General features: G+C 40.2%; 1 protein-coding gene across 1 annotated transcript; it reads left to right on the top strand.

The window, feature by feature from the left end:
* The first annotated feature begins 471 nt into the window (after window positions 1-471).
* VAPB (VAMP associated protein B and C) lies at window positions 472-15,188 on the top strand. Its single transcript, XM_031059086.1, has 6 exons — window positions 472-527; window positions 639-814; window positions 8,218-8,321; window positions 10,490-10,570; window positions 11,726-11,902; window positions 14,015-15,188. Exons 1-6 carry the CDS (start codon window positions 472-474, stop codon window positions 14,171-14,173), a joined length of 753 nt encoding a protein of 250 aa, XP_030914946.1. The 3' UTR covers window positions 14,174-15,188.
* The last annotated feature ends 855 nt before the right edge of the window (window positions 15,189-16,043 follow it).

Here is a 16,043-nt window from a genome sequence, read left to right as displayed (position 1 = left end):
AAATTTTCACCAGTGCTCTCAGTGTCTAAAAATTTTCCTATTTCCACATGGTTATTTCCTGTCCTGGGCGAGGTAGGCTACTTCATTTCTCCTGGTTTATAATTTCTAGTTGCCAAGACAGTTTATAAAAAAATAAAAGAACTTGGTAGACAAAAGGAGATGGATCCTGCATGCTTATCTTGCTGGTTTTGATATGGCATTCGTGAATACCTGCTGGAATCCTGGTTCTGTGGAGGTCCAGCTTCATGTGCAGATGGATCTGTGGTAGTCCTTGGTTCCCATTCCTTGGTTAACAAAGTGTGCTGTACTCACTACTTACACCTACAGCATGTGGTATCTCTGCTAGCCTGGGCTTCTGTGACTAGAATGGAGCAACTGTGACACAGCAGGGAGTTTGGCATCCTTTGAATGCCATGTTGTGGTGTTGGCACAATGTGTGAATGATTTCCCCCTTTTGTTTTGCTGTTAATGATGAGCTCTTGGGCTGAGGCCTGGCTGCAGCCTCAGCTTTGCGTGCGCGATTATCTGTACGTGCTGCAGATGGAAATTGAACATCTAATTACTTTATAAGATTTGTGAACAGAGATTTAGAGCCTGCTTAGCCTCTGCTTGAAAAGTGCTTTCTGTGTGATTTCAAGTCTGCTTTTGCTCTCCTCCTCAGGTCCTTTCACAGACGTGGTCACTACAAACCTGAAGCTCGGCAACCCCACGGACAGAAATGTGTGCTTCAAAGTTAAGACCACAGCACCACGTAGATACTGCGTAAGGCCCAACAGTGGAATTATCGATGCAGGAACATCAATTAATGTTTCTGGTAAGCCATTCAAGCAGTTCTTTGCTGATTGAAAATAGCTTCTTATGATCAATTATTTCTTGGAATGCCTTGCAGCCTGAAAGTATTTTGGTGAATCCAAGAGGTTGTGTTTTCATGGAGAAGCAGCCATTTCATGTATCCTTACTTCCCTTACTTCTGGTCTAGCAGTAACAGGTTTGGTCTTACATCTTGCTTTGGAGAGGAAAAAGCAAAAATACACAAATGACTGATACGGTTCATTAACAGCCTCAGCCAGCGTATCCAAACCAGTCCTGCTGCAGCCCTGCCCTCCCTCTGGGATTATTTTTGTACAGTTAGTTTTTTGCCAGCTTAACTTCCTGAACCAGCTCACCGTGGGGTCAAACAAGTGCTTGGATGAGCACATTGAGGGAGGAATAAAACTGGGTGGATTGTAGCCACTGGTTTAGACTGGTGTGGGCTGATGGCAAACTGCCTTTGATTTAACCAACAGTGAAAACATTTACGTTCAAACCATGCTTGTTTTGTGTGCCTTGAAGATTCAGTATCCTTTGGTGTTAAGAATGTCAAATGACTAAATCTTTGCTGTTGCATAGGAAAAGTTAATGATTTTCTCTAATGAGTCAGTAGCTCTTCACTTGCCTAAGTTTGGTAATGGAAAAGCAAAGGAGTGGCTTACTTTGAAAGCATAAAGAGCTGAGTATTCTCACAAACAGTATCTGTGTGTTATTAACTTGCTGATAATATATTCTCTCAATAACTTCTCTGATGCATGTTCTTAATAAAGAATTCTATCAAAGGATGTAGTTGTGGCATATTGGATGAATGAGGTCAGACTTGAGTTAAGAAAATTATTCCTCTAAACCTGCAGATTCAGATTTGGTTTGCTATTCTTAAAAAAATTAATATTGGCATATAAGAAATATTATTGATAGGTTATACAGTTTACTCCTACTAACCTCTTTTAGCCTGGGAAAAAATTTTGGGATGCCAAAACCACTGCTTTTTACTTGAAAAAATGAACATGTAAAAATTGAGTTCAATTTCTTACTTAATAAATTTAAAATATTTAAACACCTCACCCTTGGAGAGAGCTTGCTTCAACAAAATAAAAATTGATCCTAAAATGACTTTGCACTGGAAAATTAAGCAACTCTAATCCTATGAGTCTTCTTATACATGCCCATATTTGCACACTCATTGATCTGTTGTCTGTGGGATATCTGTGGTGTCAAATTGACTGTGCAAAGGGCTGCAGGATTGTGCCTCCCTTGCAGTTAATCCCAGGGGAATGGCAGTGGGGAGGTAACCAGGGAGTGGTGGGAGCTCCAGGTGGGGCAGGCAAAGCACTTCTGCTTCAGGAGAGGGCCAGCACGTACCCAGTGAGCTCTGAAATGACTAATATGTAAATGAAAAAGCTCTCTGGAGAGAAATGGAGATTTTGAAAAGTCGGAACAATTCCCAAGTAAAGCTGTCTGTCATCTATACTAGCTGCAGGCAAGCATATCAAATGCACTGAAATCAATGAAATGATAATGAAAATTAGCATGGTTTCTAGCTACAAATTATCTTCGTGCTATAAAGATGTGGATGCTTTTCATCTTGCAGATGAACTTTGAAAATTAAAAGCCTGCTTCCTTTACAGGCTCTTACCAGGCTTTTTGAAATGTTATCTTGATCTCAGTGTTGAGTTTTGCTCACAAGTGCCCCTTAGCTCCACCTTGGGCAAATACAGTGCCGGCAAGTGTTGCAGGAACCATCTCTTGTTATGCTGCCAGCAGCTTGCTTTTCCAGCCTGACCCTTCCCTGTGGCACACCAGGTAGAGTATGGATCTAGTCCAGGGCTAAAGTATCCCCTTATGAGACTGCTGTGCTAACCCTGAGCTGTGCTCTGCTCTTGCTTACACAGCTTTAAGCATTTCCCTTTTCTGATAACCTTATTTGTAGTGATTTATGATTTGGTTAGTGTGGAAAATGGCTGTGGTATATTTAATCACAAGCTCACATGTGTGTTCAAATATTTCCATGCTGATATTAACAGTAGTAATAAATAACAATCTTAAATTGCCAATCCTTATATTAACATTATATTTTAAAATGCAAGTAGCACACTTTCATTGTTCCTTAGGTAATAGATTAGGTAAGCTCCTTCAAACCATGCATGGGACCTGATTTTGGACTTGAGGATGCCAGTGTCTTTGGTTTTGATCTGCAGATGGGATCCTTTGGATGGGAGGCATCAAAGAGGGGACTGTTACTAACTTGCAAAATACAATTGTATTCAGATTCACAGAAAGGGAGGAAGATGTGTTTAACCTTTACTTTGGAGTAATATTGCTCGAGAACAAAAGACTGATTTTGGAGTTAATGAAGTGAAAAATAAATAGAATTTGTTTCTTTGCCTCTAAATCAGTTATCTTTTCAGTCATTTAATTCAAGTCTTGCACAGCGCATAAAAATAGGACTTGAATAAGTAGGACTTGAATTCCTTCAAACCTAGTGAAAATACTACTGATGAGAAATTATTTAAAATATAGTTAATACAGTAACTTCTGGACACTTGAGCTAATTGGGTTGTGTTTACTATATGCAATCTGTTCCCTTCCCCATTGCTGACTGGCTTTACCACAGCCACTGATAGCACTGCATTGGTGCTGCACCTTGTCTCCAAAAAATCAGTGCCTCAGCATTTGTTAGTCTCAGAGAATATTATTGCCTGGAGCTGAATTTGGGACAGCCTCTTCTTTCTTGCTCTGTAGTAACCAGATGCCTTTGTTATACTCCTGTGAAACTGTGCCTGTACTATTTTGCTGTGAGTATATGAGAAGATATTTTGCTCTAAGAGGCAGCAGTTCCACTTTATTTCACATTAATATGATGGCTCATTTAAAGACTTAACAAAATGCTAGAAAAATAAAGCTCACTTTAATCTAGTGGAGTCTCAAATGCTGCCTTCTTATGCCATATCACAGCTTTTGCTAAATACCAGCATTTGAGGCCCTGTCAGCATGTGCTGCCTGCTGGGATGTCAGGTTTGGAGCCCGTGTTTTCACCTGTTATATAATGGCATGTAATTTTAACAGCTGAGTTTATGTAACTGTCGGGAAGCTGTGTGAGCACTGTCATCTGATTCCATTGCACTGGGGCTGCAGTGCTGGGGAAGGACCATTTGCACACATTGCACTGCTGCTCAGCACCTCTGATTTCAGCACAGATAGCTGATTTTGTGGCTTTGAAAACGAAATAAAAGCCGTGAATGGATTACAGAGGAGAAGTGAAGGAACACCAGCAGATGCTGGCGAGTCTGCAGTGGATGTATAAGGAGGAGAGAGGAATTGCAGATGGTGCCATCTGTGCACAGTGTCCCACTGAAGAGAGCAGTCTGAACACACCTCCTAGGAGGGAGGAGGAGCTGAGTTTGCTGTCGAATATCCGGGGAGGATTTTTAATCTTTTCTGAGCTTTCCTGACTTTGAAAAGGCAGGAATGGAGCTGCAGCCCTGTGCTCTGCAGTCACAGTGGGTCTGCCCCATTCCCTCAGGCACTGATTGTGTCCCATCCACTGCTGCATTCCCAAACTTTCCTTGGCAGTGTCACTCCTGTGCCGTTCCCACAGATCTCCCAAGCAGAAACTACCGAGTTTTGGGTTGTTCTTGCCTGCCTGCTTTAAAATTCCATCTTGATCTTCACAAATTCAACATTTAGTGTTATTGAAATGTTTACAGAAATTTTATGTTTATTTATGTAAACATGAAACAAAGCTGGGATGGTGCAATGGATTCTCCTCGTTTCTGTGGATGTGAGTGTCCTTTGCTCACTTCTGCCAGAGCTGATGGAATTCCTCAAGGATCTTGAGGCTTGCCCCTGTTTCTGGTTGGGGTATTTTATGTGACATAAGTGTGGTAGATTTGATCCATCCAGACCATGAAGAATTCCTTGCAGTGCCATTTGGGAAAATGCTTGATAAAGGTAGAAAAGAACAAATAAATTGACAGTCTGTTGGATGAGCTGCTTAAGAATGAACAGTGATGTGGATGGAAATGTGATAACAGGGAGCTACTAGTGATGTTTCTTGAGAGTGATTCTTGGTCCCAATCTTGTTTAATGGTTTTACAAGCAATTCTGGAACAAAGAGTACACTAAAAACTCTGATGATGTTGTAAAGTTGAGAGATTGAAGATATACAGCAGAATTAGGTGTCCTTGAAGGCTACTGTAAGAGAAATGGGATGAGTTTCATTAGAAAAACTGCAGAATCACATATTTGGAGAATAAAATACTCTGGCTACAATTGAAGCTTATTGAATGAAGGGGCCTGATTGGGGTGAGCAAGATAATAGACATAATAATAATAATAATAATATTAATAATAAGAAGAAGACATAATGTGGCTGTGAGGAAGGCAGATGTAGAACCGTACGTCCGGACAAGGGAAGAGGTGAGAGGGCATCAGTGCTGTGGTTCAAGGCTCTAGTAAAGTTTCCTGCATGTGTAATTAGAGGAGCTCAAACCAAAACAGGTGCAGAGGATGAATGGGGAGCCTGGCCTGGAGAGAACCCACCAAGTCTGGCTTAAGTTCACCAGTAGGCCAGGAGTTACTGTGATTGATGGCCTGGAGGGCACCAGAAGTAAATGACTCTTCCCCTTCTCTGGTATTTCAGCATTGGGGCAGTGCTGGTCCAGGACCAAGTAAACAGGCCATTAATAAATTTAGATGGAAACTAGAGGAAGGTTGCTGACTATGTGAGCTGGGAGACTTTTCTGTTCCTTCTGCTCTTGGAAAGGACAGCTAGATCCTAGCAGGTGTTAAAGGTGTTCCCTGCTTCAGATTTCCTCTGTTCTTTGAAAAAGCTGGTTTATTCTAGGAAAACCAGAGGAGTTTAATGCTTCTATCATTGTAACTAACTAGTTGTAACTAACTTTGCCAGTGAAAAGAAGGAGCACATTGGGTGGTCAGTGCCTCTCCTTAGCTCTCTACTGAGCATAAAGTGTGGGGATATTGCAGGAATGTGTGAGAAAACCCATGTCCATTGATCTCTCAGTGCCTCTGCAGTTTTTGCTTATGGTAGAGCAGTGCTGGTGCTCGAGCTCTGGGGTGAGGAGCTTGGGAAGTGGTTGAGGTGTATCTCTGCCTGATGGATGCTGCTGACTGTAAACCTGAAGATCACATTAATAATTTTGTTTCTTAACACTCTGATTGCTGATGCAAATTGAAACTTCTGACCAGATGGGACCTGTGATGTGATAAGGCATTCTGTAGGAACATACTTCTCACATAATTTTTGCATAAGGTTTGTGATTTCCATTCAGAGCAAAGTAGCCACATTCTCACCAGCAATTTCTCCAGCAATTAGGGCAATTTTATGGAACTAATCTTTCACAGAAACCCCAATAGTATGTGGATAAATATTAAAATGGTTTGGTTTCCTCTTGAAAAAAGTACATCTTTTTGAGCTTCCCATCTGGCTTACAAGACATTTGCTGAATAATTTGTGTCAATGTGGCTTTCATGTATTGATCTAAAAATACAAGTGCTAACAACGTCTGTGCTGTCAAGCCCTCTCTGGCTCTTGTGGTTCAGTGAATGGAGCTGGGAGCAGTGATCATTTGGCATTCCAGGATGGATTCAGCACTGTCCCTTGGGAAATGAGGATTTTCTAATGAGCTGATAGCTGCACTCAGCAAAGCAAGCTGAAAAAGCCACGACTGTAGAAGTTCCATAAATGCTGAGTAGTTCTGGGTATCCACTTGGATCTTACAATTGAAATTATTTAAGTGTCTGCTCCAGAGGAGAAAAAACAATGCTGCTGCTTTTCAGTGATGTGTCAGGCAGTGTTGCAATAGTTGTGCTTTCACAGTGCAGTCACTCCTGTTTGCAAAATAGTTTTAAAGGTAGCCAGTTAATTTGCAAACATTTTTTAATAATATCCAACTACTGCAAGGTGATTTTAAAATGTGTAATAATTTTTAAAGCACCTCATCTGAGAGAATTTATTGCCTGCCTTCTCCCTGGGCTTTAAAAGGCATGTGGTTGTTGATGGCCACAGATTGTGTGCACAGTAAATATGGCACAGCCATAACATATCCTGCTCATTAAGGGAGGCAGATTGGTTTGACTTGCCTTCATTTGCAATAAATGGGATCTTTGGATATTGCTTTTATACAACAAACCCCTGCAATTAGTGCATATGAATTTGGGCACATAATGGTAATAGCACCAGTACTTGAAAATGCTCCTAATTCTTGACCTGCTTCTCTTCTTAGTGATTGAATTGAGGGGCTGAAGGCAGGTCATAAAATGTGAATTTTTAAACCTTACACCATTTTTTTTTCTGTTAGCAGTAATGGCAGTATTTGCAATCTTTGTTTTCAATTTGAGGGGGTGGTGGCTTTTTGCAGTGTCCAATAACATGTTTGTGTAAACTGTGCTGCTTATGTCCACATGTTCTCATGGTGAAGCCAAGCTCATGTTTTTTAATGCCCCAGTAGCTGAATATCCAGGTGTTATTTGCAAATATGGGGGGGTTCCAAGTGACCACTGTGATTAAAGATTATTCTGTGTAAATGGAATACCCAACTGTCCCTCTTCAGGTTGTTTTAACCCAAAAGTAAAGACATGGAAATTCCCAATATTGCTTAAAAAATTAAATTAAAGCACACACACTCCCTAAACCTGCTGTTCCTTCCTCTGTGCCCCCTAAAGAGAGGCATTTTCTGCATAAGTAAATTTTGGAATGCTTTTTATTTTTTAAGTGAAGAGAAATACATTCCTTGCATACCTTTCATAGGCAAAGTTTGCATCACATTTAACTAGAAACTTCCAGCTACAAATTGGTAACAAACTTGCAGTAACTTATTTGTGAAAGCAAAATACTTGTACTTGATAAATCAAATGCCACGAGAGTCTTAAACTGCACAGAGGAAATTTCCATCCTGAGACTTGAACCTCAAGGTTTACAATGTTTGACTTTGCCTCTGTAGCTTTTCTCAGGCACCATCAGCAATATTGTGTGTACAGCTCATCAAAATGCTCCTTACTTCTGCCCCAAGGATGGAGCAAGACAAAAAGATGCTGTCTTGGAAATTTTTTCCCTCTGTCCCAGAAGATATGTAAATGATCCTATTTCCTATAAATGACTATTGTTGTCTTGCTATAGCTGTGTACAGAATTATGTAGATTGATCAGCATTTCCAGAATTCTCAGACCAAAGTCTAGACAGACTGAGGAAATCTGTTTCTCTTGCCTCCTTTCAAAATTCTGGTTCAAAGTGAGGTTCCTGATCTCAGCTGCTGCTTTGTCTTAACAACGGACAACTTGAAACCATTTTAATGTTTGTTTTTCTGGAATCTGGTGACTGTGTCATCAGTGCATGACTCTGCAGCAGAGCAATGTTAATGCAATGTGTTCTGGGTTGTTTTCTTCCAGTGATGCTACAGCCTTTTGACTATGACCCTAATGAGAAAAGTAAACACAAGTTTATGGTTCAGTCTATGTTTGCTCCAGCTGATACTTCAGATATGGAAGCAGTAGTAAGTATTGAAATTATTTTTAATGGTTTTCTTTCTAATTGTAGAATGTTGTAAGTCATTTGACTGCATTGTTTAAGGGGTGTTGTCAAACCACACTGGAATGGTCCTTGAAAGCTTTTCCAGATTTCCATCTCTGCATGGCAAGGAATTTTCTGTTATTTTGAGCCCCAGGAATCTTGCACTGAGTTGTTGTCTGTGGTTTCTTCTTTAGGAAGCTCCTGTCAGTAATGGGATGCCACACCACGAAACAAGTAGTTGTAGTTTTTTGCAATATATCCTTCTTTAGAAAGGGCAGCTTGAACCATATATTCTAAGGATATACAGAATATATTCTTAGTCTGTGGCATCATTTTTATGCATCTGCTCTCAGTCTTGAGTCTTCTCTTGAGCAGCTCCTTCTGCAAGATGCAAGAGGATGATTTACAAGTATTGTATTTTTCTTTATCCCTACCTGTGGCTTTGTAAATGAAAGGCCCTCACAGATTCTGTCCTGTGGGTTACAAATGAGAGCAGTAGAAATATTTGAGAGCTGGAGCAGAGAAGGACAAAAGACATAAAAATAAGATGTCAGGCTACAGTAAGACAACCTGCAGAGGAGTAAACCACTATATCAGCTGCTGGCTTTCCTTTATCAGCAAGATTTGCCCCCAGAAGAAGGCACAAGGAAGCTCTCTGTAGCCTGGCTTTTGTTAGCTTGAGAGAACATCCAGTGGCTATTGAGGACACAATGTAAAAAGGAAAAAGACTATTACTCTAAAAGCGTGTGGCTTGTGTGTGCTACTTAAAAACAAAAAAGCCAACCCAAAAATACTCTACAGTAGTCTTTACAATATGTGTCTTCTTCTGAATAGCTTCTTAAAGCTGGGGCACTCTGCAGGTTAATAATTTCCCTTCTGAAACTGATTTATGGAACTATATTTGTTTAATGGGCTCAAAATAAGATCCAGTGGGAGAAACAGCAATAGTAATAAAATGTCTGCATCACTAGAAAGATAAGTCAGTCTGCCTTTCTTTCGAGCTCTTTAATTTTTATGAGTTACTTTATACCATGACAAATGTTATTCTGCTGGCAAAGAATGTTTTTTAGTACCTAGATGGGCCTTTGAATTTTCAAAAGCTCTCCAGACAGATAGGATTCCTTTTCCTGTAACACTTTGATCAGTTCTCAGTTTTGTTACCACTCTCCAGATCTCTTCCTATTCTGGATGAACAGGTGAGACCAGTTATGGGAGTACTGTAAAGCTTTCAACACTTCCCAGGCAGCCAAGGAGCTCGAAATAGATCTGACTTCAGCCCCAGAAGAGCTGAACTTCGATTCAGCTGTTTAGGATGAGTTAAATACTACTCCAGCTTGCATGGGCTTAGCCATAATTTGTCACCTACTTGAGATATGCTGAGGAATACCAAGCTACCAGGAGGATGGTCAAAGTGAAGAGGAGCACATGAGAACTCCAGGACAGAAGTGTGGACACTTCTTGCTGTTTATTATCACTGAGAATAAATCTTTTATTGCGGTTGATCCCTATTAAAAAGGTTGCAAGGAATCTTGTTTATGGCAGACTCCCCAGCTGAAGGGGAGAAAAGGAGTGAGGGGAAGTTATCCCTCTGTATGTGGCACATCTGGTGCTGTTCAGGCATTGATGCTGAAAAATAAGGATGTGGAAAACAAGGAGGGGGAAGAACAGTCAGGAAGAAAAGCTCATGTGAAATTGGAAAAGTTTGAATACGAAATCCACTGGCCAGAGAGTTGAGAACTCATTCTCTGATTTATATGGGGCTTGTTATCTTTCCCGTCCCTTTTACTTTTTTTTCTTCTTTTCCCTCCTTTTACTTTTTTTTCTTCTTTTTTTTTTTTAAGCAGGCTCATTACTCCCCCTGTCTCTGCTAATTACTCTGATACAGCTCCCAGTTCTCTCATAAATTACCTGTGGAAGTTTCAGACTATTTAGAATGATTTGCTTCATAGTATCTGGTCTGTCTTTATGATACCACTCAGTTTTGGTTTTGATCTCATTTTTCATCCTGTGTGTGGTTAATGGTAGTGTGATAAACACCTGTGGGTTCTTTCTGAGTGAAATGATGTGATTTGTTTACATAATGCACTGCGTTTCCAATCTGCCTGATTGTACTAATATGTTTAATATGAAATTAATATTAACTTATTCCAGTGGAAAGAAGCAAAACCTGAAGAACTCATGGATTCGAAACTTAGGTGTGTGTTTGAGCTACCAGCAGAGAATGATAAGCCTGTGAGTATTTTCAGATGCATATTGAGTGATTTGACTTAATACCACAGTAAATCCTGTAAAATGGCATGTTTGTACAGACAGCTGTATGAGCACAAGACAGAACCCTCTGTTTCACTGCCTGGATGGCATCACCCTTTAAAAACACAATGTAAACTATTTAAAATCTTGGTAATCCTTGGTGTAACTAACAGCCAGTTTAAACTTCATAAATGCAACAGTAGCACAAAGCAATTTTTGAGTTGACCTGTTGTCATTTAGTGAAAGGTCACAGGATAAAGAATACTTTAAAAAAAAGGTGCTGATTGCTGGTTGTGAAGCTCATAGTGAAGCAGTTATAATCATCAGCAATATAAATTTGCCTGTCCAACACTTCCTTAGTACAACTCTGATTTTGTCAGGTGAATTGATAGAAAACTGATGAGGAAGACACAAATGCAGTTAGGAATTATATTGAAATTATCATCTATAACTTGTTAGGGTAATGGACATGTTAATTCGTAATGCAAATATGTATTGTCCAGTATAAAACTGATAAGGGATTGAATAAACTGAAAAATGCTTCCTAGTGTGCAGGTACTAAAGGCACAGTTGTTCTACCTTGCACTGAACAGTAATTAGGATAATGTCATTGGCTGGGGAGAGGTTTGATTTTATGAGAGACCCTTTCTAAAGTGCAGAGCATGGAGGAGATCCAAAGGCAGGAGAGGGAGCAGGGTTGGGAGATCTGACTTTGTTTCCCAGCTTGGGTTGCAAATTCCTGCATCCCCACAGAAACACAGAAGTAGGGAGAGGGGACAGCCAGGAGTGGGGGTGAATGGAGAGGGAGCTGCAGACTGTCCTGGTGCTGCAGTGGCTGCTCGTGCTGTGCCTGGGGAAGGAAGGGGAGGAGACCCTTGGTTGTGGACCTGGTTTAGGGACATTTCTGTATATGCAGGGTCTGAAAAGTCAAGGGCATTCTCTCTTCACTTACTGCTGCTGATCTGATGTTTTCTGGGATAGCAGTAAAGTTACAGAAAGCAAAATGTTGTTTATTTCTTTTGATACAGGCACGTGTCAGGTGTGCACAGACAATTTTACCTGATTCTCCTCCTATGTATCAGGTGTGTGGTGTGGTGTTAATGACTAACCAAAAATCACTCTATCCTTTCTTAACAGCATGACATAGAAATAAATAAAATTGTATCCACAACTGCAACAAAGACAGATTCCTCTGTAATGTCTAAATCAATAAGTTCTTCTTTGGATGACACTGAAGTTAAGAAAGTAATGGAAGACTATAAGAGGCTTCAAGTAGAAGTTCAGAGGTTACGGGAGGAGAATAAACAGTTTAAGGTAAAGATTGCTGTTGTTTTCTTTTCAGATTTACCCCTTTCCTGAAAAAGAAGCTTCCATCTTAAAGGTTTGGTTACCTGACCTTAGCACAATATTTTACTACTGTCTATAAAGTAAAAGATAATTCAGGTTTCTCTGTAAACTCCGAGAAGGTGCTGAAATCAATGGTTCCTTTGAAAGGAGGCACAAGTCATGCAGTCACAGAAGGACATTGGGTAGCAACCCAGAGGAGTGAATTCCCCCTCTTTTTTCTATTCCCACCTAATTTCTCAGTCTGAATTAAGCATTCAGTGTTGGACTTGGCCCCTTCTCCCAAACCACGGGAGCTTGAGAGCAGTGTTGTGCAAATACTGAGTGTTTCAGTAATTGCACCTGTAATGTGCTGCTGAAATGGCCAAATTAAGACAGATGAATGGGAAATGGGCTTCCTGTCATATCCAGCACATGGCTGGGAAATCCAGTAATTGAGAAGCCTTTATCACTTTGCTGAAAAATTCTTTTTACAGTAGCTTGACTTGCTGTAAGTGTCTGCTTCCATAGATATCAGCACCAAGGAAAGTGTGGATGCTGTGGCTCCTGCAGCCCAGTGAAAGGAGCTCTGTTCTCTCAGCTCTGATGCTGCTTGGCTGGCTGATGCATGAAGGAATTCTTGAAAACAGTTTTGTTTTGCACAGAAATAATATGTGTACATAGCAGACATGGCCCTAACTTCTCCTTGTGTTCTTGTTATGCCAGCAACTCAGTATTATTAAATTCTGTATGATTTTATTTAATTTTTTTGCAAATTGGTCTTGACTAAACACTCTACAAGAGCTATCTAGAATTGAGCTGATGTCTTACATAAACATCCCAGATAGGTGAGCTCTTTGTCCCTTTGTGGAGTGTTAAAAACACCTGTAAAATATCAGAAAGCAAGGCTAAATTGCCTGCAACCAGGTGCTGTCAGTGGCAGGCTGGAGTCACTGTCAGAAGGAAATTAAAATATTTTAAATGAAAATTTGTTGTTTCTGTATAAAGTGTGTTGTATGTAAACAGCATTTTATTGTTTACAAAAGTCAGTTGTCCCCATTCAGAATTAGAGCAGCAGTGAGGTATTAGGTAGCCTGTGGCTTTCAATTAGTAAATAAATAAATTAATTAATAGAAAAATAAGTTCACCTTCAGATCTGTAGGTGCCCCCTTAAATTCAAAAGTGAGAAACACTGACATACCCTGAGCCCTTTGAACTCCATTTACCTGACAATTTTGAAGACTGCAGTAACCTTCATTGCAATTGGGTTTCTTGAGAATTTTTTTAAGTGGAGACTGGAGACTTCTGGTTTGGTACCTTATACTTTTGCACTATTATACTTTATCACATTAAAAAGTCTAACACTGTTGCTTCAGCTGGACACAAATTAAGTCACAAAAGACTCATTTCCCCTCTCCTGGAGTGCTCAGAGTGTGTGTGTGTGAGTGGAGTGTGCTAACACACAGCTGTGCTGCACAGCAGCTCAGGGAGAGCTGAGGGGAGCATCATTCCCACCTGGAATGAGAATTTCTGCTGGTGTTGCTTTGTTTTATCTGTTGTCTCATCTTTAAATCAGGTGAGCTGCCAAATTCCTATCAAGAAAATATCCTAATTATTGCCATCAGATTCATGTCAAAATGTCAGCATTAATATGATGCGGAAGCTGATTTCCCTTCGAGGGCTGGAAGATCTGCTTTTGACATCTGACATGGAAAATGAGGAGTATAATTGCCTTGGCTTGTGAAAAACATGCAACTTCATCTTAGTTATACTGAGAAACATTTTCCCCAACAGCACCTTTCTTGTTACAGAGCAAGAACAGCACCTTCGTGGCATTTCCTCCATCATTTTTCTGAAGTTCTGGAGCCATCTCCAGATGGCTTTGGGCAGGAGTTCCTGCAGAGTTCCTTAGTGCTTCCCCACTCCCTTGGCTTTCCCCTCCTGCCTCACCATCCTTCCTTCTCAGGATCATTCAGGACACAGAGCTCTAACTTAGCTGTAAATTTGCTTTCACCTATTCTATAACCCCCACCTAAATAAATATGAGAAGGGTGAATATTTAAAGCTTTTTTTTGTAGAGATTATCAATCTCTCTTCCTTTAGGAAGAAGATGGACTGCGGATGAGGAAGGTACCCCAGACAAACAACCCAATATCTCCTTCTGCAGCTGCTGTCAAGGACGAAGGGCTCAGCTCCAGACTACTTGCTTTGGTGGTTTTGTTCTTTGTCTTTGGTGTAATTATAGGAAAAATAGCCTTGTAGAGGCAGCATGCTGGAAATTGTAAATTGGTTTGATGGTTCTGCCATATCATTGGATTAAATTTATTCATAACAATGTTTAAAAAAAAAATTAATGTATGACATCTCACAGGTCTTGCCTTTAAATTACCCCTGCACAAATACTATGTAACATAATCTAGAAAGTTCAAAATGTATGGTGAGGGAATGAATGAAAGAGAATATGCTTCAATGATGAAGGGGGGAGAAAATCCTGATTTAACACTACAATGGAATATTGTATATGTCATTTTAAACATTCTTAGGCCCTGGTACATGTTGCTGGATTACCTCTTTTTAAAAAAAAAATAAAAAAAAGGAAAACTAGAAAAAACCTCTTCCTCCACTGCTGGAGCTGGCCCTAGGGATGTTTGGAGCTGGGTTAGGCAGGAGGTGTTGATAACTTCTGTAAAATACGTTAATCCACCATTCTGCTCATGAATTTAACAGTTTCTGTCAGTGTCTTCAACTCTGTGCAAATTACCAATTTCTTGGCACTTAAATGAGTAGTGAGAAGCTGCAAAGCCTTGGGTGTGGCAGCACTGAGGAGCTGGGCAGCACCGAGGGGCTCGTTCGGAATAAAGGTCAATGCCTTGTTCTCACCAAGGGACCAAGCTACATTGCTGTTGGTTCATTTAGTTGAATTAAAATGTTCTTCAGAGATGTTTAATGCATATTTGACTTATTTAATGTATTTCATCTCATGTTTCCTTATTATCACGAAATTGACTAATTCTTTGTGGTATGAAATGGCACCTGTTCAAAGCCAGTGACGAGAACTAAAAATTTGCTGCTGTAGTGGTGCAAGATTCTTCTGCCTCCTGGTGTTTTGGGCACGACACCATTGTTGGGAGTTTTGATCATCTGAGCGTTGAGGAAACAGTGGTCAGGAAACTGTTTTTGTATGTAAATAAGTCTGTTTAGGGGAGAAACAAAAATATCAGTAGTAAATTAGTCCTATGCCGTAAAAAGACCAATCTTGTTTGACTATGTAGCATCTTAAAAAAAAAAAGAAAAAAGAAAGAAAAGAAAAATTAAATAAAGCCCCCAAATTAATGTTTCCTTTGTTATTTTTGTCCTGTTCTCACAGTTTTAGAGGTGGGGAGGAAACAGTGTTCTCTTGTCAGCTTTGTTCATGGCATAAGGAAACTTGCAGTCTGATTTCAGGGTGGATTTCTTTTTTTTCCAGACTAATGTTAATATCAAAGCAAACCATCCCATCGTGAGCCTGACACAAAAGTTGTTCAGAGTCACCATGCTGAGGTACAAGGTAACATCCCACGTTCCAGGTTAGTTGGGTTCAGGAGTTCAGAGACTTGACAGCACCTTTAGAATAAGGAGATTTTGTTTCTAAGCTTCCTTTTACCACAAGGTATATAAACAAACCCAGTGTGTTTTAACATGATGGATTCAGTGGATTGAACAGTTTTTGAGCAGGTAAATTCACATCTATTCTCAAATGATAGACCCAAAACCGTTCAGTGGCAAAATTTATTGTAGCATATTACAAGATGAAGCTGAGTCTTTTACAGATGACTTCTGTCATTCCTTCCCTGTTCCTGGGGTTCTGTGAGAGCTGTGGGGGTGCAGCCTCTCTGCTGCACTCCTTGACCTTTATGTTTGTCCCACTTTTGTCTCAAGGGCTTCCTCCTCTGCAAGTGCAAATAAGTGAAATTTTATGTAAGGCTTAATAAGAAAAATAGGTGGGATAAAAACCTTGTGATTGTTGTGTTCAGCTTCTGAACATGAGTCTGGAAGTATTTCCAGGAGATTCAATAGAAAGGAGAGGTGTATTTTTGGCATTTTAAGGTGCTGGTGCCTTGTCTGCTCAGAGGGAAGGGACAGAGCCACTGCA

The sequence above is a fragment of the Geospiza fortis genome, unplaced genomic scaffold (assembly GCF_000277835.1).
Source record: "Geospiza fortis unplaced genomic scaffold, GeoFor_1.0 scaffold361, whole genome shotgun sequence".
Lineage (NCBI taxonomy): Eukaryota > Metazoa > Chordata > Aves > Passeriformes > Thraupidae > Geospiza > Geospiza fortis.
Note: the sequence above shows the minus strand (reverse complement) of the source record. Positions and strands in the feature narration are given on the sequence as shown.